Source organism: Camelus dromedarius, chromosome 7 (assembly GCF_036321535.1).
Source record: "Camelus dromedarius isolate mCamDro1 chromosome 7, mCamDro1.pat, whole genome shotgun sequence".
Classification (NCBI taxonomy): domain Eukaryota; kingdom Metazoa; phylum Chordata; class Mammalia; order Artiodactyla; family Camelidae; genus Camelus; species Camelus dromedarius.
The window spans coordinates 69,536,094-69,563,813 of record NC_087442.1 but is presented as its reverse complement, the minus strand read 5'-3'; the positions used below and the strand labels follow the sequence as shown (position 1 = coordinate 69,563,813).

Sequence of the window (27,720 nt, the reverse complement as noted above, 5' to 3'; positions counted from 1 at the left end):
CATAGAAAGCTTTTTTCCTCAGTCTTAACTCTTCAGTTAACAAATATTTTATTCCACAATTGACATCGTTGCTATCATTATTATAAACTGCTTGTGTGCTACTGAGATTAAAATAACTACTTATACCACATCTGCCTTATTTAAAAAAAAAAACAACTGAATACAGGAGAAAACCCTGCTTTCCCTTCTCATATTAACAGAAGACTATATTCAATCAATTGTGCATTGCCTTATCTGTTCACTTTAAGTATTTCAGACATAAACTTTGCTAAGGACCCTCTGATCTGTGGTTATGCTTCTACTGCTCCACATTGGGCAGGTTTTTACTGAAATACACGCTATCTTCAGTTAATATTGGTGGGCAGCAATGACCTCTGGTGGATTTTTAGGGGAACAACAACTGCATTTTCCAGAGTGTTAATTTCCCATATATTTGTATCCTTTAGAACTTTTGGAGCTTGGTGGCTTCCCAAATGAACTTTCCAAACTTTCTTAAATTTGTTAATTTTTGAACAAAATTTGCAAACCATCACAAGTCAACTTTCTTAATTATATAGCCTATGAGCTAATTTTGAAAACTGAAATGAATATTATTCAAAATAAACATTTAAATAAATATAATTGCTTTCATGTGTAATTCACTTGTTTTTAGTTTTTATTTAATGAAAACTCAGAATTTCATACTTTGGAAAGTTAATGGCTAAATAAAATAGGAAAAGGAGACTTCAGGAAACAAGCATTCTCAAAAACAAAAACTTCTGATAATATTTATAAAAGTAATGCTACTCTGAACATCTTGGTAGTTCAGTGAACCTCATAAGACAATCTTATTTGTTAATGTAAAATAGAAAGGAAATTTTGATATCTGAGAGCAAAATGCTTTAATTTTTTAAAATAATAAACTATATTTCTGGAATCTTATAGATTTCAAGGAAGATTATTTAGAAGGCATACAATTTAAGTTTTAATAGGATTATTTAGATGGCATAAAATTTAAGTTCTAATAGAGTGCTGTAGTATCTTCATTTTTGGTTTGTGAGGTAATAAATTATTTATAAACATATCTCCATCTTAAAACATGACACAGGCATTAACACATTTTTAGTTGTTAGTTTTTTCTGAAAATGGACTAGACATATGTACTGGAAAACTGCTTGCAAACCTTAACTAAACAATCTGTAGAATTTAAAAGGATATAAGACTATACCTTTTCTACCACAAGAGGGCAGCAAAAATATTTTCAGTTAGAGTTCTGTCACTCCATCTGTTCTGACATTCTTCGCTATTTTTCTGAGAAGTTACCTTAACTTCATTCTTCCTGCACTGGAGTGAAATTGAAAGAATGTGTTTTAATCATGAAACATAACTATTGTCAATGTGGTTTGATAAATGTTTCATGAAGGGCACATGCCTCAAGATGACCATAGTTTTTCTTCCATGGTTTACAATAATTACACCTGCTTCATAGAACTCAGGGCTTAAACAACACTAATATAATTCTTAAAAAGATGGTTCACGTGAGAATGTTAGAGTATCTGATATTCTACACATTTTACATCATGGTGGAAAGGCAAAATTCAGAAAGATTAAAACATTTCTTCCGTGATGATGAAAATCTCTAATTTTTCATCAATATTGCAATAATCTTAAGTCTCTCAAAGGTAAAATAATAATTGTCATGGAAAAGCAGCCAAGTACTTAAAAGTACAGCTGTGGTCACTTTTGGACAAATATAATGTGAAATCATCAAGCAATACACTTGTTTCTTGAAAAAAAAAAAAAAAAGTTAACGTGAGGTTTAAGCAGTCCAGTAAGTATGTAGAATAACTTATCATAACACCTTCCTAGTCCTTTCTGTATTACAGAAATCTCTGAAGTACTGCAGAGAATGGCTGCATGTTCCTCTCTCGTTTTCTGTTTTAGTTCCTAAACATAAACTCTTCGGAAGCTGGGAGACGGTGTGGCCCCATCAGGAGCCCGGCGCGTGCCTGGGCAGGCGGTAGTGCTCGGCTTTGGGACGGAGCTTCTTTTCCTGTGGGTTGGCATACTTCCACTTGGAAGGGGACATTTTAAGCTTTTTTCGCCTCTTATCCGTGCACCATACCTTTTCGCAGTATTCTTCCACTCTCTGGAAGTTGCTGTAACCAATCAGCTGCAAGAACTCCTTGTACCAGGGTTTGGTTCCATGCAGGACGCTGCTCTGAGCAGGACAAGGCATCTTGCGAGGACCGTCCTCTTCATAGTCTTTGTTAAACATTTCCTCCACTCTCTCCTCTTCCACTACCTCCAGCGTGATTTTACGGATGGTGTGGACATAACTATGCTCTACTGTCTGGCAAAAGTACGTCCCAGCATCCAGTTTGCGTACCTTTAGGAAGAGTAAGCCAAGGTCCATCTTAACCACTCTGTCATCAGTCTTCACCTGCAAGAACAAGAAAATCAATGGCACTAAAGTATTATCCAGGAGAAAAGAACACCAGCTATAACCCTTCCCACTGTCTATCTTGAGTTTTTTCATTTTTGTTATCATATGATGAAATCCTGAAAGTCATAGATCTCTATATCTCTCTATATTATATACATATTATACAATGAATATATTAACTATATCATATGTATTATATATTAAATGTTACTATTTATACATTTATATTTTAGTATTATGTAGTTCTTTTTATATTTTATAATGCAACATATTTATACATTATATCAATATATTATGATATAACATAAATATATGAGAAAAAGAGGCTAAGTAATTAAATCAGGTGTACGTATGAGTCCTGCACTTACTTATATTGAGATCACTTCATATCAGCGACTTTGAGATCAATTTCTATCGGTATTCTGAAGAGCAAAGTGAGAGAACTTTCTCCCTAATAATTTCAATTAATCATTAGAAATAGATCCAGGTCAGTATAGCACTCATAGTGAAACAAAGATTTGTCAAATTTAATTTCCTTTTTAATGGCCAAAAACAAATGTCACTTCTCACATTATTAGTTCACAGGTCCTTATTTTCCCAGATCATACTGATCAATGTATCTGCAAGGACCTGTTTAGGGAGCTGGGGTACCAACACTCTTCTTACCAGGAAAAAAAAAAAAAATCCATTCATTCATTAATTCAGTGAGCATTTCTTACATTTCTACAGGGCTGTCCATTTAAGCAGAGATTAAAAAATAAACAAGTAAAATCCAAATTCTGCTCTGGATGACCTCACAGTCTAGTAAAAATTAAGTCCGCATATACTTTAGTGCTCAAATATTTCCTTTTTAGGACATAATAAATTATGCCCATTACTTTTATAAATAAATAATTACAATTCAGGGTAAGACGGGAACAACAAGGCCTTCAAAAATAGCTCGTGTTTTGTCACCAACAGTTGTACTGGTGAGTGTAGATTCGATATTAGACAAAACTAGATTCAAATACTGGCACCACTGTCTACTGAGTTGTGTGATCTAGAGCATTTATGTGGATTTTCTACCTTAGTTTTCTTTGTGAAAATGGAGGTAATAATCCTAATGTAAATCGAAGGATTGCTGTCAAGTTTATGCAACACAGGAGAGAATAATTTGTGCAGTGCTATTAATATTTACCTCTACCTTTCCTACATACAGTCATAACTCAGAGATTTTGTGGGTTTGGTTCCAGACCACTGCAATAAAGTGAATATTGTGATAAAAGGAGTCAGATTTTTGGTTTCCCAGTGCATCCAGGAATTATGATTACACTATACTGTGATTTATTAAGTGCACAACAGCATTATGTCTAAAAAATCATGTATATACCTTAATTAAAAACCCTTATTGCTCAAAAATGCTAGCCATTATTTGAGCCTTTAACAAGTTGTAATCTTTTTGCAATAGTAACATCAAAGATCACTGATCACATATTAGCTTAACAAATATAATAAACATGAAAAAGTTTGAAATATTTTGAGAATATTAAAATGTGACCTAGAGACATGAAGTGAGCAAACGCTGTTGGGAAAATGGCGCCAAGAGACTTGTTTAACGGAGGATTGCCACAAATCTTCAAACTGTAAACAACACGGCATCTGCGAATAGTAATACAGCAAACAGCAATAGAATGAAGTATGCCTCTCCATTCCTTTAGCTAAAAACAAACTGGCATGTGTTCAGATGGCCCAGGACCGTATCACGATGGGGTAAACGTGATGCGCACTACACTGGTTGACCTCCCCCGAGAACACACAACAAGAGCACTATTCACCTCTGTCAATACGAAAGAAGCACGTGATGAGGCAACAACCACAACCACTCTGGCAGGAAAGGCCATTACCACCAGGGTGTTTCTGTCCCAGTGGCAGGTTTTTGCAAGGCCTGCTGGGCTCAGCTACTCCAAGCCACAACTGGCTTGGGCACGTCCGATGCTGCAATGTGATTACTTATGTGTGACTGCTCACGCGTGATCATTTATATAATCTGTGAATAATGTGTGAAATGGCATTTGAGGTTAGCAGAGACTGAATGCCAAAAAGAGACGTTAATGATAAATTACGAGGCTCCCAGCAGGGGTCCGTTCAGCCGTGTAAGGGAATTTATTCAGCAGCGTCAGAGTGACACAGTTGGCTGATCAAAAGGGCTACACAAGTCCTTCACAGAGGCTTACTTGACTTGGCAGAACGATGTCCTGATGGACAGAATCCGAAGGAAGTTCTGCAGTGATGAACCAGGAGGAGCCCTCAAACCAAACCATCTTCATTACATAGAAACAGTCTGTTACCTGGTGGTCAGTTTTGCTGAGAATGCGTCCTTGACACCTGCCACAGCAAATAACTCTCAAAGGACTCGGTGCCGCTTTTGCTCATTTCCTCCAGGCCTCTTGGCAGCCTTCTCTTTCCTACTAGCTTCTTCCACAAATTCACCACCTATTGCAACCCAGCTGTGACCTTACCAGGCCCCAGACAACACTGACTGAAGCACATCTTCCACGTATTTTTAAACTTGTGGATGCACTGGATGTAGATGGACCCGCCACCTTCCCCGTCATTTTTTTTCTGTGTCGTCCATGCCATTATACCATCCTGATTCGCTTCTTGGTTCTTTCTTGATCTTTTATGTAGATCTTTCATTCCTTCTAAGGCACAATCCTCTGCCCTTCCTTGATTTCATGTTTTATTTGCATCTACTGATAACTCTTCCATTTTCTCGTTTCAGTCGGCTTCCTGAGGATGGTGCATCTCACACATAGACAATCCACTGTTTTGTGTTTCTTATTAATTATAAAACACTGACCAAGACTTCTCCACATGATTCTTCATTAACTACAATTCAGTGTCTTTCCACTCAAACTGCACTCCCCTCCCATTCATTGACTTCCTTGTATCTGACAATTACATTATCCCTAGTCCCCCCTCCTCAACTGCTGGTCATTTACATTTATCATTGTTCTGTCCACAGATCCAATGCATCAAACTCCCACCAACATTTCTTCAGTGGTGATGGACAGAAACATCCATCCCATTTCACTATTTTTGCTGCATGTTAGACTCTCATGCTTCATAACTGATTTTCTGGCCTTATCTCACTGCAGTCTCCTGCATATCTTTCTTTTCTGATTATTAAATATTTATCTTTATTGTAGCTATTGTATATCTTTACCTTCAGCTTGTCCAGTTTCTAATTCTTATTTTAAATTTTTCGTTAGCAACAGTGAATCTTTTTTTTTCCCCTTTCAGTCCCAAGTGCAGGTCACTGTAAAGTATAGGTGACGGAAGGAAGGCTGGTAAATCCTGAATTTTCCATTCCACATCAGGTAAGGAAAACTGTTCAGACCCTCAGGAGTATGCGTGCTTCCTATTTATACTGCTCTCTTCTGCTCCTGCTTTCATGCCCAGGTCGATTCTGTTTCAGGAACTACGCTCTTGTCGGCGCCTGGAGGGTCTCCGTGGCTGGCTGCTTCTCATCCTGAAAGGCTGAACTAAGTATCATCTCTTCAAACAGGCCACCTTCACCCGCCTGTAAAAGTGTCCTCCTTCCATTAACACCATGTCACCTGTTCACCTTTATACACCTGAGCCTGCAACATTACCTGCAAATATGTAACAATCCTTTAATAAATTTTCTTTTGACTGGCACCTTTCCCCTTCATTTCAACATATGGATTTTATTTCACTCTTGAAAGTTCACTTTCTTTTGCTATGTTCCTGCCTGAGTACTTATTGATGCTATTGCTTGTCTGAGCAGGTGAAAATTGCTCAATTAACCAGATCCTGCCTTTTGATCTCTGTCCCAGAACAAGCTGAATGTGGTGCTTCTTACTAGGGTTGGTGGAACTGGTGCATTTCTGGAGATAAATGAGTTTTCTAGAAGGATTTCTTAAATCAGTGTGTTTACTTTCATGATGATCGATAATAAATTAATCAGATCTACGTGGGATTCTGTGGAAAACCAACCTCATTGTTAGTGTTCGTATTTATCATGGATTCTGAACCACTTTGAAAGTTTTAACCATTTTTAGCTAAGAACAAAGATGGATTTAACATGTTAATGATACGTTCCAGCCAAATGAAAACCAAACAACATTCCTACGTAGTAATGTACATAAAAATTTTAAAGTCACTTGAATAAAGTGTGGGGGTGTTGAATCATCACATGACACACGGTGCTGTGGAGAGAGATTTCACACACACACAAATGCACACCTATGTGGTAGTCTGCATCACACAGAACGTTCATGGAGAGATCTTATTTCAGCGAACAAAAACCATCATGTTAAATAAACATTTAAATGATGTCTGCATTTTATATTTTATTTGTAAATTTATTTTCACTCTATATTTGAATAAAAGCAACAAGCATAAAGAATGCATGGCCTGTTTCATTCCTGTGAATATTTAATAAACATTGTAAGTCATGACAGCAGCCCAAGAAAATGTCTTACTTTTAAGGGCAGGTGGTGAACGCAACCTAGACGACACTAGAATCAAATCTGTCTTCCCAGCTCCTGCTGCTCTTGGCCCCTGTACGGCCACCTTATTCCCTGCTTCCATGGCCTTAGTCTGTCTTTCCTTACCTTTAATGAACTCCTCTTTACTTTCTATCCAACCATTTTTTAAAAATTTCCTACAAGCTGTAAAATTTCACTACTTAAATGAGTACTTTCTTTACAGTCCATGAAGATCTTTTGATTCTTTTTGTAACTCAGTAGCATTCACATCTGTAGCACACAAGCTAGTACTTCTATTCCTCTTCAAATTATTTTTCCATGCAAGTTTTATCTCTTTAACCATATCTGAAGTTTCATAATGGCAAAAGTCTCTCCTAATCATGCTCAATATTCCACAATGAGTCAAAGGCTCAGAACACAGTGAAAACATGAGAACCTATTAGTTAGTTCATAGCGTACAAACATGCAAAGCAGTGACGCATACCAGCAAAGATATATCCCAAAGTTATTCACTTTTTCTATGTAAGTTCAATAGTGATTTGGATAGAGAGGAAGCAGGTACGATTTCAGGAGCCGTTAGTGACCAAGAAGAGAAGGCTGGGCCTCACAGCTCCAGGACATGCCTTTCCCTGAAAAGAATCTGCATACAAACATCACCAAGAATACAATCCTTTGTTCTCTCCCTACTGCATCTCCCGTGAGAGTGAATAACACATGAAACAGTATGGAAGTCATCCAGTCTAACTTTCAGGCATATAGCAAGCAGTTTATGAAAGTGTTTTAAAATAAAACAAAGAGCAGAAATAAAAATAAGTACAAATCCTTGAACACTGGATGAAAAGTACTTTTTTGTTTTTTTAAAGAATTTTCAAGTCTGGTATAAAAAGCAGGTATTTCTTTCATAATCAGAAATCCAAGTCTGAGAAACAATGCACTGCGTATAAAGTCCAGACAGGTTAAAAAATATGGAAGCACGACGATTATAATGGAATTGTCCTACATCGTTTATTTGCATGTTATCGCCAGTGCCTGTCTCAGAATCTTGGTCTCCTCTCCCGGTTACAGTGAATCAGAAGTTCAGGCATAAAAGATGTTTCAACTCTCAAGTCTAGACAGCTGTACATTATGTAGGTTAAACTACTTTGAAACTTAAATACATCTTCCATGGTCTATGAAGTCTAAAAATAAAAAATGACTTAGAAATTTGTATTTGAAGTCCTTCCATGATTTAATCTTCCCAAACTTTAGTTAACATGGGTACCTTGACATCAAATCTTGATTACAGAATTGCTTTCATCCAGCTGCGCTGTCTGCAGACCAGATTTCCTTAGTCAAGGAGATGGGACATAATATATCATTTTATCAAATATTCTTATCGGCAATCTACAAAAATACAAAATTTCTTACTGAAAATGGTTTTAATATTCTTAGCAATAAAGATTGATTCAGTATGTTTCATAATGTTACATAAAAAAACATAATTAAGCAAAGAACCCTGCACATCTGGTAGCTGGTCAGGAAGAAGCAGTGATTTCCATGTGTATCAACCATATGTTCCACACATTTTATAAGACACGGACAGACAAGGGCCTTGAATTGGTTTAGCTCTAAATATATTCAACAATGAAATCAGTTTTAGTCGAGAAATAAAGACCAACAATGTATATATTTATTTGTTTATCTGGCCTACCTTCAATACAAAAAAAAAAAACTGACTTACAAAAAATGTCATATATGACAGTATTAAAATAAAATTTTTCTTTTATTAAAGACACTTTCCAGTGTAAACCTGCTATATGAGAGAGGATTACTCAATAGAGGCACAATGAATTAACTTAATTGCTCATTTGGGGAAACCTATCACACTATCTGGAGAACAAATAAAGTTGTACTTATACTTCAGATTAATTTAAGATCTAAACATGGAAAAGTTCTATCTAATACAAGAAGATGCCGAGAAGAAAGTTATCATAAATAAGAACTCAAAACTATTCCATGAAAAAATGTTGTATTCAATGTATCAACTTTATCAAAGAAGAAGTTTGGAACATTTATTCTCAAGAATGGATTACTGTACAGAGAAGATGCAAAGACCTCTTGAAAGTCAACAAAAATATAAAAGAGAGAAATGGAAAAATCATATAAAAAAGCAATTCAGAGGAGGAGAAACTCAAATGCTTAATAAGTGTGCAAGTTCATGTTCAACTTTACTAGTTATTTTAGAAATGCAAATTTGACCAAGACACCGCCTTGTACCCAGAAGAAAGGCAAAAATTAGGAAATTACCAAATACAGGTGAAGATATGTGGAAAGGGAGACCCACAAGAACTGCTCTGAGAGTGAAGGTGGTGAAGAAATTCTGGAAAGCAAGCTGAGAGTAGTTCTAGAAATGAAGAATGCTGACAGATAATAATGTAGAAATTTGCACTCAGAGCTACAGGGGGTAACTTACAGAGATGATGATTAAAGATGTGGTAGTGGGGATTAGCGACACTCTTGGTTCCCTCTTAGGGGAAGTGATCAATCAAGAGCAACGACTGTAGGCTACGGAATAAGTTACAGAAACAATGAAACAGAGACACACAAAGCAATAGTGATAAACCATACAAACACAGTGCTGAGTTTTAAAAAGCAGAGCGGAATAATACCCGTAACACAATATATTTATTTTCACAGCTCCTGTATACTAGGAATACTTGTTCCACATACAGATGGAGCATTGGACTTACTCCACTCATTACAATGGATGCATATACGGAAGTAGGGATCAAAGTGGAGAAAGTGGTCCAGGAAAAATAAAATCAAACAAGAGGGGAAATTTGTGTGGACTACCTGATCATGACAATGTGCCATATGATGAACTAAACTATATGTCTGACGTCAAAAACAAGAACCAACAAGCAAAACAAACAAAAACTCCAGTTGTCTGCAGTGATTATCTCGGTTTGGCAAACAATAAACTAAGCTGTTTGTGAGATCGGTTCACGCTCTAGTATACTACAATCATATAATTTTAGAAGTACTGCTCAAAAATTAAGCAAACAGCAGTTTAAGGACAGTATTTTACTGAAAATTTCCAAAGACAAGAGTATCAGGCCTGCCTAGACCTGGCTGTGACACACTTGAGTCTGCTTTTGGGAAGAGGGTAAACAGGAGGGAAATACAAAGACTCCTAGGAAAAAAGGAGTATCAGGGTGATGAGGATGAAGGGAGGAAGAGGACAGAGGACGAGAGTACAGATAATGCTTGAACACAAAACTGCACACCACAAGGCACTGAACAGCTACTCTAACAGTAGTATAAATTCAACACTAAATTTCCTAGTGACCAGAGGAAAGAGGAAACTATGGTAAGTTCAGGAATCCACATGTCTCTCAAGTGTATTTTAAAAATTACTCCCTCTGACAAGTACATCTTTTCCTGGCACTGAAGCCTGAGAAAAATCTCATCTGTGTTTTCATAGAAAGAGAGGCAGGCGTCCACTCAGCAGCACAACAATAAATACCTTTCCTTAAAGTAACATCTCAGTGCCTGTTGAGGACAAGATGTCCAAGTACAGCTCAATACAAGCTTTCTCTGAGGCTAAAGCAAGGGGGTCCAGGTATCCAGTTCTAAGCCGGTGTATCTTCATGCAGAGGTACAATTTCTATTTTCCAGAAGATCATAAAACCTATAATTTACACTAGAGCCAGAGGAACTGGGAAGTGAGGGAATCAGTGGTTTTGATTTGATTTGATCTACTCTGTGTCTGACAAGGGGGTTGCTGCATGACCCTGTTACTTCGTTACTTCATTCAATCAGATGTCCAGAGTCAGACTGGTCTCAGTGGGGTAAAACAGAGGTCCGTCTCTGAGTCCACAGATCTAGAAAGATATGGTTAATTTTCAAAGATGTTCAGCGATCTCTCAGAAAATTAAGAGAGTTCTACCTAAAACTCTCAATCCATTTCTATTCTTACAACCATAAAGTTGCTTTATATTTGCCATTTAAACAATAGAAACTGTGTCTTTGCCACTGCAAGGAAAAAAAAATGAAATTCATAAGTGATACTGCTAATTACTCCAAATATAAAATATGGGGCATATGACATTATAAATAAATGCTTGTCAAGACCGAAAAATGCAAATTCTGAGTATTTACCTGTGAAGAGTTGTTCATTTAGGAAGGATAAGCACATTTTTTAACAGACTGAGGTAGAAACATCAAAACTACTAAACAGATGTTTCAAATGAGGCAAAGAGTTCACGCACTTTAATATTATGACAACAAGAAAACCAAAGAAATGAAATTCGAGTGGAACAAGTCTGATGCTTTGAGAACATGGAGTAAAGACAAAAATGTAAACAGGGCTGTCACTGATCTCTGTCTTGGATTAGCTAGCACCGATGAAGGGCAAGAAAACAGGACTCATCTAGAAAATAAGATGGTAGAATAAAGATAAGATTTCACTTCAGAAGTCTCCTAATTTTGATGACACAATGCAACTTCAACATTAAAGAATGTAATTTGGGCACTTCATTTTTCCTTCTTCTGTTTTTACAAGAGATGCTGTCTCCACAATGCACTGAATTATCAATAAAATTATGCTTTCATTGAGACTGTACAAATTTAGCATGGATGCAATGAACTCTAAGTTATCTGGAAGGAACTGCTGATTGATAAGTTAACCAGGCCTCTTACATCTCTCAACAGTATTTAAGTGACTTTGAAGAGTTTATTCTACTCAGTAGGCAGTCTCAAGACAAAGTTGAAAAGTGATTATTTGGGGCATAAAGTAAAAAAAAATAAATAAAGAAGTAAGAGATTAAAGTCAAATGGAAATTTTGGAGTTTTGATGTTAACTTACATCCTCTTGGGTTTTCTATAATAAATATGCACATTTATGCATTGTGTAAGCAGTCTATACAAGGCAAACAGTTGATATTTTAATATTAAGACACACAAACACACAAAAATAGTTTCCCATAAAGAGAGAATCCCCAATGAGAAGATCAGCGAGAACGCAGGAGAAAGTAAAACTTCCATGCCTACCGAGGGGTAAATTATGATGGCCATCTTACGGACCAGGAGCTTACTGGCCTGCCTTAAACCACTTGGGCATGCTGTGAAGAGTATTTTAGGTATCTGGGGATTGCTCCCAAATTTCCCCACTGGGGATTTATGAACTCCTTCTAGAACACAACCTTGATTAGTGTCTCTGGGATACGCATCGGTTTGGTCAGTCAAGGAGTAAAGAATAAAGTCCAAAAGAACGTATTCCAAGAAAATATTCCATTCGGTTATGTTGAAAACTCATTCCAATGAAATTACAGTGCTCAGCCCCGTGTGAGGGTTTAGCTACTCATGAAAAGATATGTCATCCAAAATAGAGATATTTAATAAGGCTTCACTTATATATGTGTGTTCATTGGGGTCCTTATAAAAACTTCCTGTAGAGAGCTGTAAAGATTTTGGACTTTGAATGTCATGTGGTCTCTGTTATACTCTGCAGTTGTAGCCTGAAAACAGCCATACACACTAGGTTAACAAATGGGTGTCACAATTTTCAAATAAAGTTTTATTTACAAAAGAGGCTGAGGGCCAGATTTGACCTTCAGGTTGTAGTCTGTCAACTTACTTTATATCATTCTCAAGGTTCAAAAACTGTTCTATTTTTTGGATCAAAGACTTAAACATAAGACAAGATACAACAAACTTCCTAGAAGAAAATATAGGCAAAACATTATCTGACATACATCTCAAAAATGTTCTCCTAAAACAGTCTACTCAAGGAATAGAAATAAAAGCAAGAATAAACAAATGGTACCTAATGAAAATTACAAGCCTCTGCACAGCAAAGGAAACCATAAGTAAAACAAAAAGACAACTTACGGAATGGGAAAAAATTTTTGCAAATGAAACCGACAAAGGCTTGATCTCCAGAATATATAAGCAGCTCATACAACTTAATAAGAAAAAAACAAACAACCCAATCCAAAAATGGGCAGAAGACCTAAACAAGCAATTCTCCAGTGAAGACATACAAATGGCCAATAGGCACATGAAAAAAATGCTCAGTATTGCTAATTATCAGAGAAACGCAAATCAAAACTACAATGAGGTATCACCTCACACCAGTCAGAATGACCATCATCCAAAAGTTCACAAACAGTAAGTGCTGGAGAGGCTGTGGAGAAAGGGAACCCTCTTACGCTGCTGGTGGGAATGTAGTTTGGTGCAGCCATTATGGAAAACAGTATGGAGAGTCCTCAAAAGACTAAAAATAGACTTAGCATATGATCCAGCAATCCCATTCCTAGCCATATACCCAGAAGGAGCCTTAATTCAAAAAGATACATGCACCCTAATGTTCACAGCAGCAATATTTACAATAACCAAGACATGGAAACAACCTAAATGTCCATCAACTTATGACTGGATAAAGAAGCTGTGGTATATTTATACAATGGAATACTACTCAGCCATAAAAATAATAAAATAATGCCATTTGCAGCAACATGGATGGACCTGAAGAATGTCATTCTAAGTGAAGTTAGCCAGAAAGAGAAAGAAAAATACCATATCATATCACTTCTATGTGGAATCTTAAAAAAAAGACAAAATGAACTCATTTACGAAAAAGAAACAGATTCACAGACACAGAAAAACAAACTTATGGTTATCAGGTGCGGAAGTGGGTAGGAAAGGATAAATTGAGAGTTCAACATTTGCAAATACTAATATACACAAAATAGATAAACAAGTTCATACTGTATAGCACAAGAAACTATATTCAGTATCTTATAGTACTTTATGATGAAAAGAATATGAAAAAGAATGTATCTATGTTCATATATGACTGAAACTTTATGCTGTACACCAGAAATTGACACAACAATGTAAACTGACTATACTTCAATAAATAAATAAATATACAAAAAAAAGAAAAGAAATACTTAAAATAAAAAGACTGTAGGCTTCAAAAGGGCTAAGGCTGTGATTTGTTCATCACCTATTAAAGTAGGCTCTGAGTGACCTTTCAAGTCATTTCCAAATGTCAGTTGTTGGCGAACTTCTTAGTGAGACCATCTATGTAAAATTGCAATCTTTCTCTGCAAGTAATCTCTCTTGTACTCTCCTTATCATCTTTAATATATTAATGTTCTTATGTAGTCATATTATTATTATGTCTTTCTCTGTTCTCCAGAGTACAAGTTCTATGCAAGCAGGACATAGTAGATGCTCATTAAATAGCAAATAAATGAACAAAGCATTATTTTAGTTAAAAAATGAGGTAGAGTACTCTGAGGTTGATATCTACATAGGCTCAACTAAGAAAGCACACTTATTTCCATGCAGAACCCTTCTGCTACCAATGGACAGAGCAGAAGGCTGAAAGGGCAATCTGACAATGGAAATGCACTGATATATGTACTGTGTAATAATGATTCCTGGTATCAGTGGGACGTGTTTAACAAATTATTGGCAGGTTCTCAGACATCTAAACATGAGAAGCAGTGCCTCTGCCACAAAAGCTGCAGTGGCAAGCTCTGCCAAACTCTCATGGAAACACACACACACACACACACGATATCACTAAACTCTGATGGAAACACACAAACACACACACACACACACACACACACAATATCAGGAGCATTCTCCAGAAATCAAATTCCAGAACTTCTGTAGTGAACTGTTTTGCATTTGCTTCATGCTCTGTCTCAGAGCACATGAAACTGTACCCAGGATTCTGATTTCAGAAGATTGTGTGATGTAGTAGAAAGAGCTAAGAGACGTGGATTAGAATCTATTTAACTAGCTGTGAGTAACCAAGAAAGCAATTAAACATTCTGTGCTTCAATTATTTCATCCATGAATACATTTTTAGAATAAAACGGTACATTTTATAAACTGCACAGGGCAAATTCCTAGTTACTTGGATGATGAATAAACATGAAGCAACTCAGTTTTGGAGTCAGGAAGACCTGAGTTCAAACCTTGGGCCTGTCGCTGACTTTGTTTAAAAGCTATACCTCTCTGAGTTTGAGTTTGCGCATTTGTATGATGAAGATTATTATGCCTAAGATGCAGTTGTGAGACCCAAGAAGAAGGCAAGGCACCTACCACAGGTCTTGTGTGCAGGAGATGCACGTTAAAGGACAGCCTTATCTACCAACTCTCTTCTATTAAGTCTCTTCCCTCAGGACATCATAATAACTGACCCACATCATAAGGAACCAGGTCTTCAAGCCAAGGTAAAATGCTTCCGTAAGAAGTGCTCATTAATTAGGCTTCCCATAACATTCATGGAATTAATAAAATGTATAGAGATTACATTTCATACGTGTTATGTAAGGAAGCAGACTATAAAGTACACATTTGAGAGAACCGCAGTGATCCAGTATTGCTAGCTGCTTTCTAGAAATTTAGTCAGGGAGCATTTCTTAAGGTTTATTTGAGCAAAAATGTTATCCGCCTGAACATGTGGTTTCTGGATAACTTGATAAAGTTGACTGTGAATTTCTAAGAGGCTCCAGACTCAAAAATTTTAGTTTAATAAAAGGATATGATGATTAAATTTTTTCCAAAGACTCTGGTCTGACTGTGGCTTGTAGTGTCCATGATGAGTCTTGATGGACACACTCAAGGATATTCTAAAAAACATTCCCACACAAGGTAAGAATTGGACCAGGTACTAAAACATCCTTTACAATGGTCAAGATTTAATAATAAAATTATCTTATATGTCTTACAGTGACTACAATAAATGCAAAAATGAGTCAAAAAAAGACTCAAAACAGACTCTATAAAACTCTGAAAGAACATACAGGTAAAGTCATTCTGCTTCGTGCACACAGCATGCATGTTTAGCTTTTGATGAAGTCAGTAATTTTGCCTTTTGGTTTAGATTTTAATAAATCTACGTGTATATTTATATATGTACATGTATAGTTAAACCCATATATATAAAATACATATGTACACATACAAAGTTATATCTATAGAAACCAAGCACTATTTAATTATGACACATAAAACTTATATATATGCAGAGAGTATATTCAAATTTCAAATATCAGTAAAAACATCAGTCAGGGAAATCTGAATGTAGATGAAAATGGGCCTAAAATGTGGGGAAGAAGAAGTAGATTATATTAAAAATATGAAGAAGAAACTTATAGCTGAACATTGATGGATGCAGCATGCTAAAGTGATTTGGTAAAGATTTCCAAATGCTACAGATTACATTGAGTTCCAAATTAGAAACAGAACAGACTGAGTGAAGGAAACTACTGTTGAAAGAATTACTTCTCTGTCTTCTGAAGCCACTCAACTGGGGAATAACAGAATATTCCCAGGTCATCTCCTGCCAAGTGAATTATGATGGAATTTAAAAACCAGTTTTACCTTGGATTTATGGAATGGAAAATACTTTAGTACTAAATCAACAATTTATTTTAGTGCAATATGCTGTAACAGTTTTGGACACGTGTTTATTCTGATGATGTCATGAAAATTTAGGAGAATTTTCCTTTCCTGATTGCCTTTCTATACTACCTCTAATACTAACTCTACTAGCCTTTTTTAAGTTGAGGTCCCTTCCTCTCTAATGGCTATCCTAGGTACCTGGGATTTACAAATAGAGTCACCTCCCAGAACGTACTTGTATGATTTGGACCAAAAACAGGTTGGATTTTTAGTTTCACATTAGGCCAAGGAAAAAAAGGCAGAAAATGTCATTGTGCTCTACATTTGGAACCAATCATTCAGACTTCCAATGACACACGTTTGGTCTCCAGTGCCAAGGGGTGGAGACTTCCGTGACTTACAATCTGATGTGTACCTACGAGCTCTCCTCTGTGTCCTAAAACATGTCCCTAAAATTTCTTATCCTTATTCTCTTTACTTGTACTCTTCTCTTTACTAAGGACCATTTCCCCAATATTCTCCAAGATCTATCTCCCTTTAATATAACCAAATTTTCTTCTACTTTCTATTTTTGTAAAAATTGAGTTAAAAGCACACATCAACATCGACAATGCTTTCCTGCCCCCCTGCCTGCTTCACACCCTTGAACTCTCCCTGCATACGACCAGCTCCCTAGACCTGCATTCACCCATCTGGTCATGGCCTCCAGACTATTCCACACGTGTGCTTTAAATGCTGCCTATCCTTCCATTGGTAAAAGCAGCCCGACTTGATCCTCTCTCACTATTTAGATAACTACAGAAATACAATCTCCACCACCAAACCCGCTTAGAAGGATGAAAGAGCCGATGCCTTTCTTCTGTTCCCAGTGGACAACAGCGGAGCCTCTGATGCCTCATACATGTGTTAATACAAAAGCCTTATCAACAACTGGCTGAATGTTGTTGCTGTGGTTGTTTTAATACTACTATCTATCTGTCTAAGATATGTGTTACGGCTGGTTAAGTCTGCTATTTTTCTAAAACATGTCTTGGGCAATACAATTTAAGACTATCATTTTGACAACATGACACTAACATGGCACAATGAATATCTCTTAAGTAAAAATCTCATTTCTAGGATCCAAATTATATATATATATTTATAATTTATTTACATATGTAAATAACTACAGATATATATAAAGATCTATTTAAAAAATCTATTTAAAAATCTTTGTATGTATATAAATCACACATAAATACACCCACTTTTAAAATGACATGTGCAGAACAGACTGTTTAATTTTTAAGTACCCAAATAAATCACCAACTATTGACTAATCACATGCTATATGCAAGAAACCGTGGTGTGAACGTGCAGCTAGGGGATTACCTCTTCTTTCCTTGTGTCGCGTCCTTTCTGCACAAACCAGATAACTTTTGCTTGTAAAGACCGCGGGGTACATTCCAGCAAAGTACTGTTGTTCTCTATGCCATAGGCCAATCGCTCTTCAGTCTTATCCAAAGCATCCCCTATAACATAAATGTTAACAGCAGCCTTGAGACTCTGATTTTACCAGCAAATCCTATTTTTAAAGAGAGTCTTTATTCAGATCCCTACAGCAAAGTGAACAACTTTGATGACTTATGGCTGATTTCTATAAAAGGTCATTTATTTGAGTTCTTGAGAGAAAGTGGTATACTAAAATCTAGCCATTAAAAAGGCACAGCAGGCTATGGGGTAAGACAGAAAGACGTAACTGGGACTCTGGTTCCAAAGGATGGGACAGTCAGAACGGTTAAGAATGTGCATCGGTGTTAAGTTCATGGGAAATCAGTGGCAATATCCATTGATAAAGGAGCCAGAGGAGGTGGGCACCAAACAAGCAAGCCAGGCATTGGACTAAACCCATGGCTGCAAACAAAAGCAGAGAGCAGAAACCAAGGTGACGTGGCATCACATTAACGTGAGCATGAGAGAGATCTCAACAGTGGACGGCACTTAGCCAGATATTGGGCTCCTGCAGTAAGCAAAGGCTAGAGACTGAAGTGAGGACTGCACAAACCAGAGCTTCTTGATTATAATCTGTATCTTGGCCCAGAAAGTTTCTCACTGGACTTGAACTCAAATTTGCATACAGGCAAGTACACCTAACTGCAGCAGGGAATAAAAGCAGAAGGATTTATTTTTTGTTGTTTTAACAAAGATAAAATTCAGTAACTAGATCCCAGGATTGTTTTCCTATCCCTGCGCCCTCCTTGCCTTCAAAATGGACCTCCAAGTTTCCCTAAGATTATGTCCTGCCTTTCTCTAGTCAATGTTCTCAGAGCCTTACATCCTGCACCACATCCTGGACCAGCCTGAGGTCTAGCAAACTGATGCTGGACCACAATGTCTGGATTTGAGTCTAAGCATCTCTGTTCCCCCAGGCATGGTACCCCCTTTACCCTGTTACTTCTTGGTAAAACCAACAGCCTGTGCGCAACCCACTGTCATGGTGCGAAGAGTCAGGACAGTGTTTTTTGTCTTGTCTTCTGTACCTTTGCCTAAAGCTGAAATTTTCTCTCATCCTTTACCCGTGAGACCACCTACCACCTTTCCTCAGAAACCCACGTTGGTACCACTAAGCCCAGCTCTAGGCTGACTCTATTCCAGTAAAAGAGTCAAAAAAAAAAAAAAAACTTTTTCACATTATTCTATCCAAAGCTTGACTTGATATAAGTTAGATCACTCTTGATAAAAATCACTGTAAGTTATAAAACGTGGTGAAGTTATTCCCAGGGTTGAGCCGATGAGAAAAATCCTGCAAATCACAGTGGCATTGCCAGCTAAAGTAGGTAGCATTCTTGTTCTAGGATTTCCCTTTTTGAGGTCTAACAATAAAGCTTGGTGGGTACATAAAACACTTTCCTAATGAAGAAAAATTACATGCCAAATCCACAAAATGTTAACTATATGGAAAAAGAGAGAATACTTTCAGCAATGTTGTTCTCACATATATCAATCACAAAGAAAACAAGGGCCCTTTTAAGAAGTTTGCAGTTTATCTTCAATGCACACTCCAAGTAACCCATGGCAATCGATTTTCTATGCATTACCGACAAACTGCTGTCCAAAGCACTGCTGAGCTGCATTTCCGTGCCGAACATCTTGTCTGCGGAACCGCCTGAAAGAAAGTAAATGCATTAGGAGTTGTTTAGACTTCAATTTTCCAGACTTTAAAACATAGCCAACTGCATGAAAGTTTCAAGTAGTATTCTGCTACTGAAAAAACGGATCAGTCCTACAAAACAAGGATAAAATTCAAGTTTCATAGTTTTCTGTATTTCCATTGAATGCTATTCAATGGATAAGATCTATATAAAACTGTTCTTTAAATAGGCACAGGAGTTTGAGTAATGTATCCTGAAACAACAATTGAAGAAAGTTTTCTTTACATTTTGTTCAGATTTTAATTCAACAAGAAGTCTTCTAGCTTGAAATGAGTGTCTTGGGTGGTAAGGGATGTGTGCAAAGAAAAACAGTCGGGTTTGAGGCAGACTATTTGAGTAAAAAATGCGTAAAATTCCTATATGTATTAAAGTGTATATAAGTAAAGATATTTGGATTCAAATATTTTGATCTATAACCACTGTGCTCAATATGATTGCTAATAAAATATATTATATGCTGAATTTACTTTTATTCGGTTGTAACATTTAGAAATCATATTCCTCTACTGACTGAATGTGACAGTGTATTATACATATTAAACAGGATGTCCTGCATATAGTGAAAGCCAAGAAATCCTGCACTTTCCCTTAATTTACCTATTAGGATCACTTGTAGTATATTTTCATGTTTTATAGTGTACTTAAGCATATAACTGAAAAATGACAATATTCTTTATCCATGGAAAAAGAATTCCAGAATGTAAAATATGTTTTAAATTTGTAAGCATCTTTTTCAGGAATTAAACAATGGAAATTGTCACTATTAGTACTGAAATGCTAAAATGAAGATCTTCAGCATATTAATTAAGATTAGGGATAAAAATAGAAGTATTACATAAAGGCAGAAAATATCACTTGCTTCTCTAAATCATGGCATTGCCTCAAGACTGAGGGAAAAACAGAAGGCAAAGCATAAGTTTTACCCCAGAGGTGGGTGGCGAGGCTTCCCAAGGGACAAAGAGATGCTTTAACCACATGCAATGATCCAATATGGAAAAGGAAACCACACTGAAACCCCAGTGCCACCCCTCACGTGCTTCATGACCTGATACGTAGCTCTCTCTCCTGGTCTTTTGTGTCCTCTTTCATGAAGCAAAGTTGAGCTAATTGATCTCTAAAACCTAGTCCAGTCTCATTTTTTTTTTTAATTCTAGGTTTTCCTCACTGCCTCCAAATGATACTGGAATGTCATTTCAAGAGGTGGAGGGCTTTCTCACATATGGGTTCAGATCTGAGTTAGGAATGCAATACTTAAACAACTGTTAAAAGTATTTCCTTATATTGAAAGCAAGAGGGGATGAACATTTCTAGTCAATTTTTAGGATTATGACCTGTATGCAAAAGCATGTTTTTTAAAAATAAATATTTGATTAGAAAACCTTACCTAGAGACCTGAGATTTTACAAAGTTAAGACTAAAACTGCCACACAGACATTCTACTGAGCTAAACAGAAAATAGAAATTGACAAAGTAAGGAGCAAAAGTAAAATGTTTTATGGTTATTTATTATTTTATACTAGCATGTACATCTATTATATAATCGATAGCAGCTCTAGATGGGAATTAAACTGCTGTTGTTAATTCTTCACTTCACTGAGTACTGCTTTGGTACTGGGAACCCCATGTCCATTGAGCAATCATGAATAATGGAGCAGGAGTAAATCAATGTAACAAGGAAATAGTTCCCACTGTGCAGAAGTGATGTATCTTGTTTATTCCACAGGTGATGTGAGAATAAAGGAACTGCAATCAGATAACGGTAGATAAGCATTATGGATAAGAGTGCAAACACTTTGTTGAAAATCACTGGAAACATGCATTTAACAAGAAAGATATCACATTTTCCAACAAGGCTTCAGTTCATTTTATACTATCCTAATATAGTTCTTCTTTCTTTCAGAATTTAAAAAAGTGTAGTAACATCAAGAGTTTTAGAAAGGTTAAGCAAAGTTGTCTTTTATTCTCAAAGTCACATATTTTTCTTGTATCTCTTGCCTCTTGGAAACTTTTTAAGAGAATGCTGGAAACAGACAAAATACAAGAGCAAGGGAAAGAAAAGGATCTAGCTCTATAAATTATAGTGTATTTTGGAAGACTATTTTAAACAAGTGGTTTGGTTTGTGAATTAATGTTTTTCTTCTGTTGTCTCATTTTCACTCTGTGGACAGAAAAGTATTTATTTTAATGACCAGTTTTTAATTTCTGCTGCTAGTCAGGTCTGAAGCAAAAATGATCTGCTATAAAAGCAAACTATGTTCCCTTTATGTGCTGGAACTTATCCAAAAAGTTCTCCTCTAGGGGTGGGTGATAGTTCAAAAGAATCTGACACCACTGAAAGATCTCCATTACATGTCAGTGAACTGGACTAATTCATTTAGGAGTATGGCTCCTGACTCCAGCATCTCACTTCTTCCTGTCTACAATTTTGCCCATTCATTTAACTTTTTCTAAGTAATATTTTGTCCACCCTTTTAAATACTGTATTACAAACTTGTGGATGTACAGTCTTACAAGATGTACCATAGACCAAGAAATATTTAGCTATGGAAACAGTTGCTCAGTTAAAATTCATCATCGTTATTACAAGCCTTATACAAAATTTTATTATTTCTAAATATTTAATGCAAGGTTTGTAAACCTCTTTATTGCTGCTAATGACAAGAGGATAATTAATTTTAATTTTATTATCTGTTGATAAAATTACCTTTCCGCCCTTAGATCTTGTTTCTTCACTCCTAACCTATGGAACTACATGGTTTTCCCGGAAAACCTATGCCTTTGTACAATTAATTCTATTTAACTAGAAACTCCTTGTATCTGTACCTTCAAGACTGAGCTCAAAGGTTACTCTGAGAACTAAATAATGAATTATGTGTATTGCAGTTAGTCCAGTATGTCATACACAGTGGTAAGCTATTACCATCCTTATTTACAATTCCATTCTCCACTTAAGGTTCTGATTTCCTACAGACAGGGGACTGTGACTATCTCTTCAAACCCCCTGAACATAGTACAGTAATTGGTTTAATGAGTGAATAAACCATTAAACTATAGTTTCAATTAATAACGTGGCTACATTCTCCAAGAACTGCTTTCAAACATCAATAAGCATTTGTACAAAGTCAATTAACTCACTCAATTACCAATACAGTTGGTAAATTAGTTTATAAATGTCCTCTCAAAGCCTCTTTTTACTATCTGCTTATTATATCCTTTCTTTAAACACTCATTGGGATATTAATTTAGCTAAAGTCAATTAACAAAAGTTCTGAATTAGTGATTAAGTATTTTTTAAATGAGACTGTACTATGCATGTGAACTTAGAAAAATAACAACTCTTTCAAACTGGGTTAAATTAGATTTTGAAAATGTGGAAAGTAGCCCAAAGTCAAAAAAGCCAGAGTAAATAAAATTAATAAAAATTGCTTTTCAGTAGGGAAACTATATATGGTTCTATGTTTTTGCTTTATGTTATTTTTGGTCATTTTCACAAGAGAAAATAGTAACTGCTTACTCCGTAATAAAAAAAAATTTTCCCCTTATCTTTTACCCAAAGAGTGCACAATTTCTTATGACATAACTTCAGTGAGGAAAGACCCTTATTCTTCAAAATACTTTCTGTACCTTAAGATCTCCTGTTCAAAGAATCCTGGGATTTACCATCTCTAATAAGTGGCAATGACCTCGCTGAATTGTAGATACTAGAGTTTGGAGATCTTTAAGTACCTTTCATTTGTGTTGAATTAAATCACACATTTCATTAATTATACAGGTCATTCATTTGCCTAGGAGTTAAAATATTCACTTTCAAAATGAAATAAATGAAGACCAGCTGGTCAGGAGGACATGGGGCAACTGCAGGATGTACTTTAGAACTTATTTATTTATTTTCCCTTTAAAGTCTTTGAATTCCTCATGTGTGGGGTGGCTTGCCATTTCCACATTTTAAGTTTCTCTAAACTGGTTTCACTTCTTACAGCAAAAGTTTCAGAACGGGGAAGAGTTGATGCAAACTCAGGAGGAAAAATACATCTCCAGCAGTGTGGGCAGCTCTGATCTCTACAAAATAATTGATAGGGGTTATTTTCAGGAAAAAGTTGAGTTTCCAAAGCTCCTATTATGAACAAAATAGCAGTAGGATGATTTATTTAAATAAAAATAAAATGGCTATTTTCAGAGAATGGCTACAGAAAGAAAGAGACCAAAAAAAAAAAAAGTGTTAGGATTTTTCTAAATAAGGTAGATTCCACTGAAGATTCTGTCTCACCTTTTTGCATGGATGCCTGTGGGGTAATACCGGGAACAGGATATGCCATCCCAGGCACAGTAAGGGTCTCGAGCCAGGCAGCAGTCAGCACAAGCACTTCCATACATGTCGCACTGATGGAACCTGACTTGGGCCACGGCAGGGGCAGATCCAATGTACAGCTGTTGCTGTGGACATCAAAGCAGAGAGAGGCCGCTGGCAGAAATGGACAGAATTCTCACCGGGCTCTTACACCTAGATTCGTACGTACATTCACACACAATCACCTGTGTGAAAACTCACTTAAATGACTAAGATTACTCAGGACAGACAACGGAACATTAATACTTCATTTCTCCAAGATGTGAAATACTTTTATAGACGCAGATACATGAGTAACAGAACTGGTAGAGTGCAGCTGGCAAAAACCACAAGAATTTGACAATTATTTTATTTGTTATCTAAGCAGAAAGACTCTTTTGTCATCTAACATTTTTAAAAAGATCTATGGGGATGTCCAATAGAAGACAGGATAAGTAAATGGTATTTTTTGCATTTTAACTGAGATATAATTGATATATAACATTACATTAGTTCTGACCATACATCAAAATTATTTAGTATTTGTGTATACTGTGACATGATCACAGTAAATCTAGTTAACAGCCCTCATCACATTATAACATTTTTTCTTGTGATGTAAACTATAACCACCATGCTGTACATTACATTGCCATGACTTACCTATTTTATAACTGAAAGTTTGTACTTTTTGAGAACCTTCACCCACTTTGCCCACCTTCTGTCTCTGGCAACCACCAATCTGTTCTTTGTATCTATGAGCTTGTTTTTGCTGTTTTTATTACTTATGCGTAAGTACAATCATACGGTATTTGTCTTTCTCTGACTTATTTCATTTAGCTTAATGCCCTCAAGATCTACCCATGTTGTTGCAAATGGCAGGATTTCCTTCTCTTTTGCAGCTGAGAAACATTCCATTGTGTGTGTGTATGCACGTGTATACATATGTACATATATATATATAGAGAGAGATATATATAAAACAATATATTTATCCAGTCATCCATAGATGAATGCTTTAGTTTGTTTCCATGTTTTGGCTATCATAAATAATCCTTCAATGAACATGGGGTGCAGATATATTTTTGAATCAGCGTTTTTGTTTCCGTCGGATAAATACTCAGAAGTGGAATTGGTGGATCATATGGCAGTTCTGTTTTTAACTTTTTGAGGAATCTCCATTCTGTTTACTATAATGGCTGCATCAATTTACATTCCCACCAGCAGTGCACACTGACATTTAACATTTAGAAAAGTGATGTACATATATACACAGAATGATGTGAAATAAACTGTAAGATATGTTAAGTAAAAAGTAGAAATAGCAGAACAATGAACACTGCATGTTTCCATTTGCCCAAATGTAAAATGTTATATATAAATAAATGTTAGGCAACATGTGTAACAGCCACTTCTGGAGAAATGTACACCAGAAACTGGCTCCAATAAAGTGGAAGGGACATCCGTTTCACTGCACACTCTTTTGTATTACCATTATTACCATTATTTTTGCAAGAATATTAGCAAAAAAAAATCACAGAATAATGTTTTATCATAGTCATAGAAGTAAATCTACTCCTGTCTACATTTTTAAAAATAAAAAAATGAAAAAATCTACTACATGTAGATTGCTATATATATTTGTCAGAATAAAATAGTAACTTGTTAACATGTAAGCACACAAACTTTTTATCCTTTGACCTTAACTGATATATAGAAAACACACACACACACACACACAACTTACTCTCTTTGATGAAATCTCCATAGAAATAATAGGAACTGGATCCTGAAAAATAAAAAAGATAAGTTTCCTTTTTAAGAATTGAAATATAGAAACATATCTTAGTATGGTTGTAAATCACCTGAAGTCATATTAGGTATGTGAGTGGTTCTCTACCAGGCAGCCTATAGCTTTCATTTTAGTAAATCAATAGGACAATATAGTTAAATTTAAATATAGCTTTCTTTTAAAAAATATTTTCTAAGAGAATAGGACAAAATGTAGATGAGAAATATAATGGATAATCTAAGCAGCATACAGTTTGTCTCTGAAATGCGGTTTCTGTATTTGCATTTGAGTATTACTTATGCTTTGGAAATTCAAATATCTTTAAATAAAATAATACGGTCAGAGTGTTCTTTCTTATAAGAAAGCTGAACCATTAGAAGTAAAACAGTTATGTCCTTGAATAGGTGTTATTGCTAATAAGCCATGTGATCTTTAATTGTTTTAACCCAGGCCCAAACAAAATACTTTTCTGTTGGCGTTAGCATGGTCAATCATGATGAACCCAGAATGCTTTGAATGAGATGCATAACCTCACTGTCATGGAACTGCACCAGAGGCAGGTCTCTCTACAGCACAGTTTTGAGAGCCTGTGTGCAATTCCAGGGAGGGTGATTAAGACTGGAGTGTCTCTAAGGAGCACCAGGCGCTCAGTTCTGCAAGTAGGGAGAAGCAATGGGCTGGTGAGTCTACTCTGGATAACTACCCTTCAAAGAATTATTTTTTTGAAAGAGAAAATTTGCTCCTCTGTGTTAATTTTTTAAAAAATATTTTAAACTACAGAACACTTTATTGCATGCATTCCTTCATTTATTCGCTCAGGCAACATTGTTTCTTAAGGGTTCATGTGAACAAGACACTGATGAATGCTGTTAATATGAGAGCTATGATCCCTAAAGTGAAATGAAATCTTACAGAGCTCCAATATGCAAAATAAACAAAAACACAGCTGCTCTGGTTGAGACAGGAACGTGATTAACTTTGGGTGCAGCTATGAGGAATCTAATCTCCAGAAGAGTCAAGGTGAAATGAACTATTTCTCGTCAATAAAAATACGTTCATATATATTCATTACCTACATATATGATAAATCTTCATTTCTGCAGATTGTGTTTTTGCAAATTTGGTTACTTGCTACACTTTTTTGCAACCCCGATACCAATACTTATGGTGTGTTCTGCAGTCACTCATAGACATGTGCATACTCAGGGTGGCAGAAAATCTGAGATGCCCAATGTGCATGTTCCCAGCTAAGGTCGGTCAAGGTGATACTCTGCCTTCTTGCTTCTGCTCTCATGTTATAAATAAGCATCCTTTTCATGGTCTATTCAGCGCCACATTTTTGTATTATTAGGGATTTTGCTGTTTAAAATGGTCCTCGAGCCTAGTGCTGACGTGCCAGCCGGTGTCCCTAAGCTCCAAAAGGCTGCACTGTGCCTTATGAAGAAAATACAAGTGATGAATAAGCTTCGTTCAGGCACGAGTTATAGTTCAATGTTAATCAACTATATATATACTAAATAAGATGTCTTTAAACAGAAACACACATAAAACAAGGTTATATATTGATCAGTTGACAAAAATGTTGCAACTAGAGACTCGCAGGAACCTAACCCTGTAATTCCTCTAGGAGCAATCATTACTAATTCAGTGTTCACGGTGACGTTAAAGACCATAACTGCCATAGATACTCAGACTTCATGCGTGCGAGTGTGTACATACAATTGTTTTCGTCATGTTTAATCTTTCCATTATCCTTCTGAATTTTTCTCTTTTTGGTAAATTCTCTGAAAAAACTGAATGCTATAAACAAAAAGAGCAGTATACTTATCACACCACAATGTCCACAATACGAAACTACTGCTACTTTCTCATTGTCTAAATAGATAGTTCATTTGTTCAAGATGAGACATTGCAGTAATGATTCTGGAATCTCTACGTGGTATAAGTGTTATTTCTTTAAGGCACAGTTCATAGTTCGAAATTCTTGTCATGCTAAGTAAATACTGGCCTTTTCATTTGAATAGTCTACAATTCAGTCAACTAGATGCATAGAATGGAATTTTAAATCTTTCTTCAAT

General features: G+C 36.1%; 1 protein-coding gene across 1 annotated transcript in view; it reads right to left on the bottom strand.

The window, feature by feature from the left end:
• Window positions 1–905: 905 nt before the first annotated feature.
• SEMA3E (semaphorin 3E) overlaps window positions 906–27,720 on the bottom strand; it is a 223,336-nt gene continuing 196,521 nt past the window's right edge. Inside the window, exons 13-17 of the mRNA XM_010977989.3 lie at window positions 25,598–25,639; window positions 23,791–23,957; window positions 19,410–19,477; window positions 17,704–17,843; window positions 906–2,422 (exon numbers count right to left, since the gene is read on the bottom strand). Coding sequence (XP_010976291.3) covers window positions 1,970–2,422; window positions 17,704–17,843; window positions 19,410–19,477; window positions 23,791–23,957; window positions 25,598–25,639 — 870 coding nt within the window. The 3' untranslated portion in view covers window positions 906–1,969. The remainder of the gene's footprint in view (window positions 2,423–17,703; window positions 17,844–19,409; window positions 19,478–23,790; window positions 23,958–25,597; window positions 25,640–27,720) is intronic.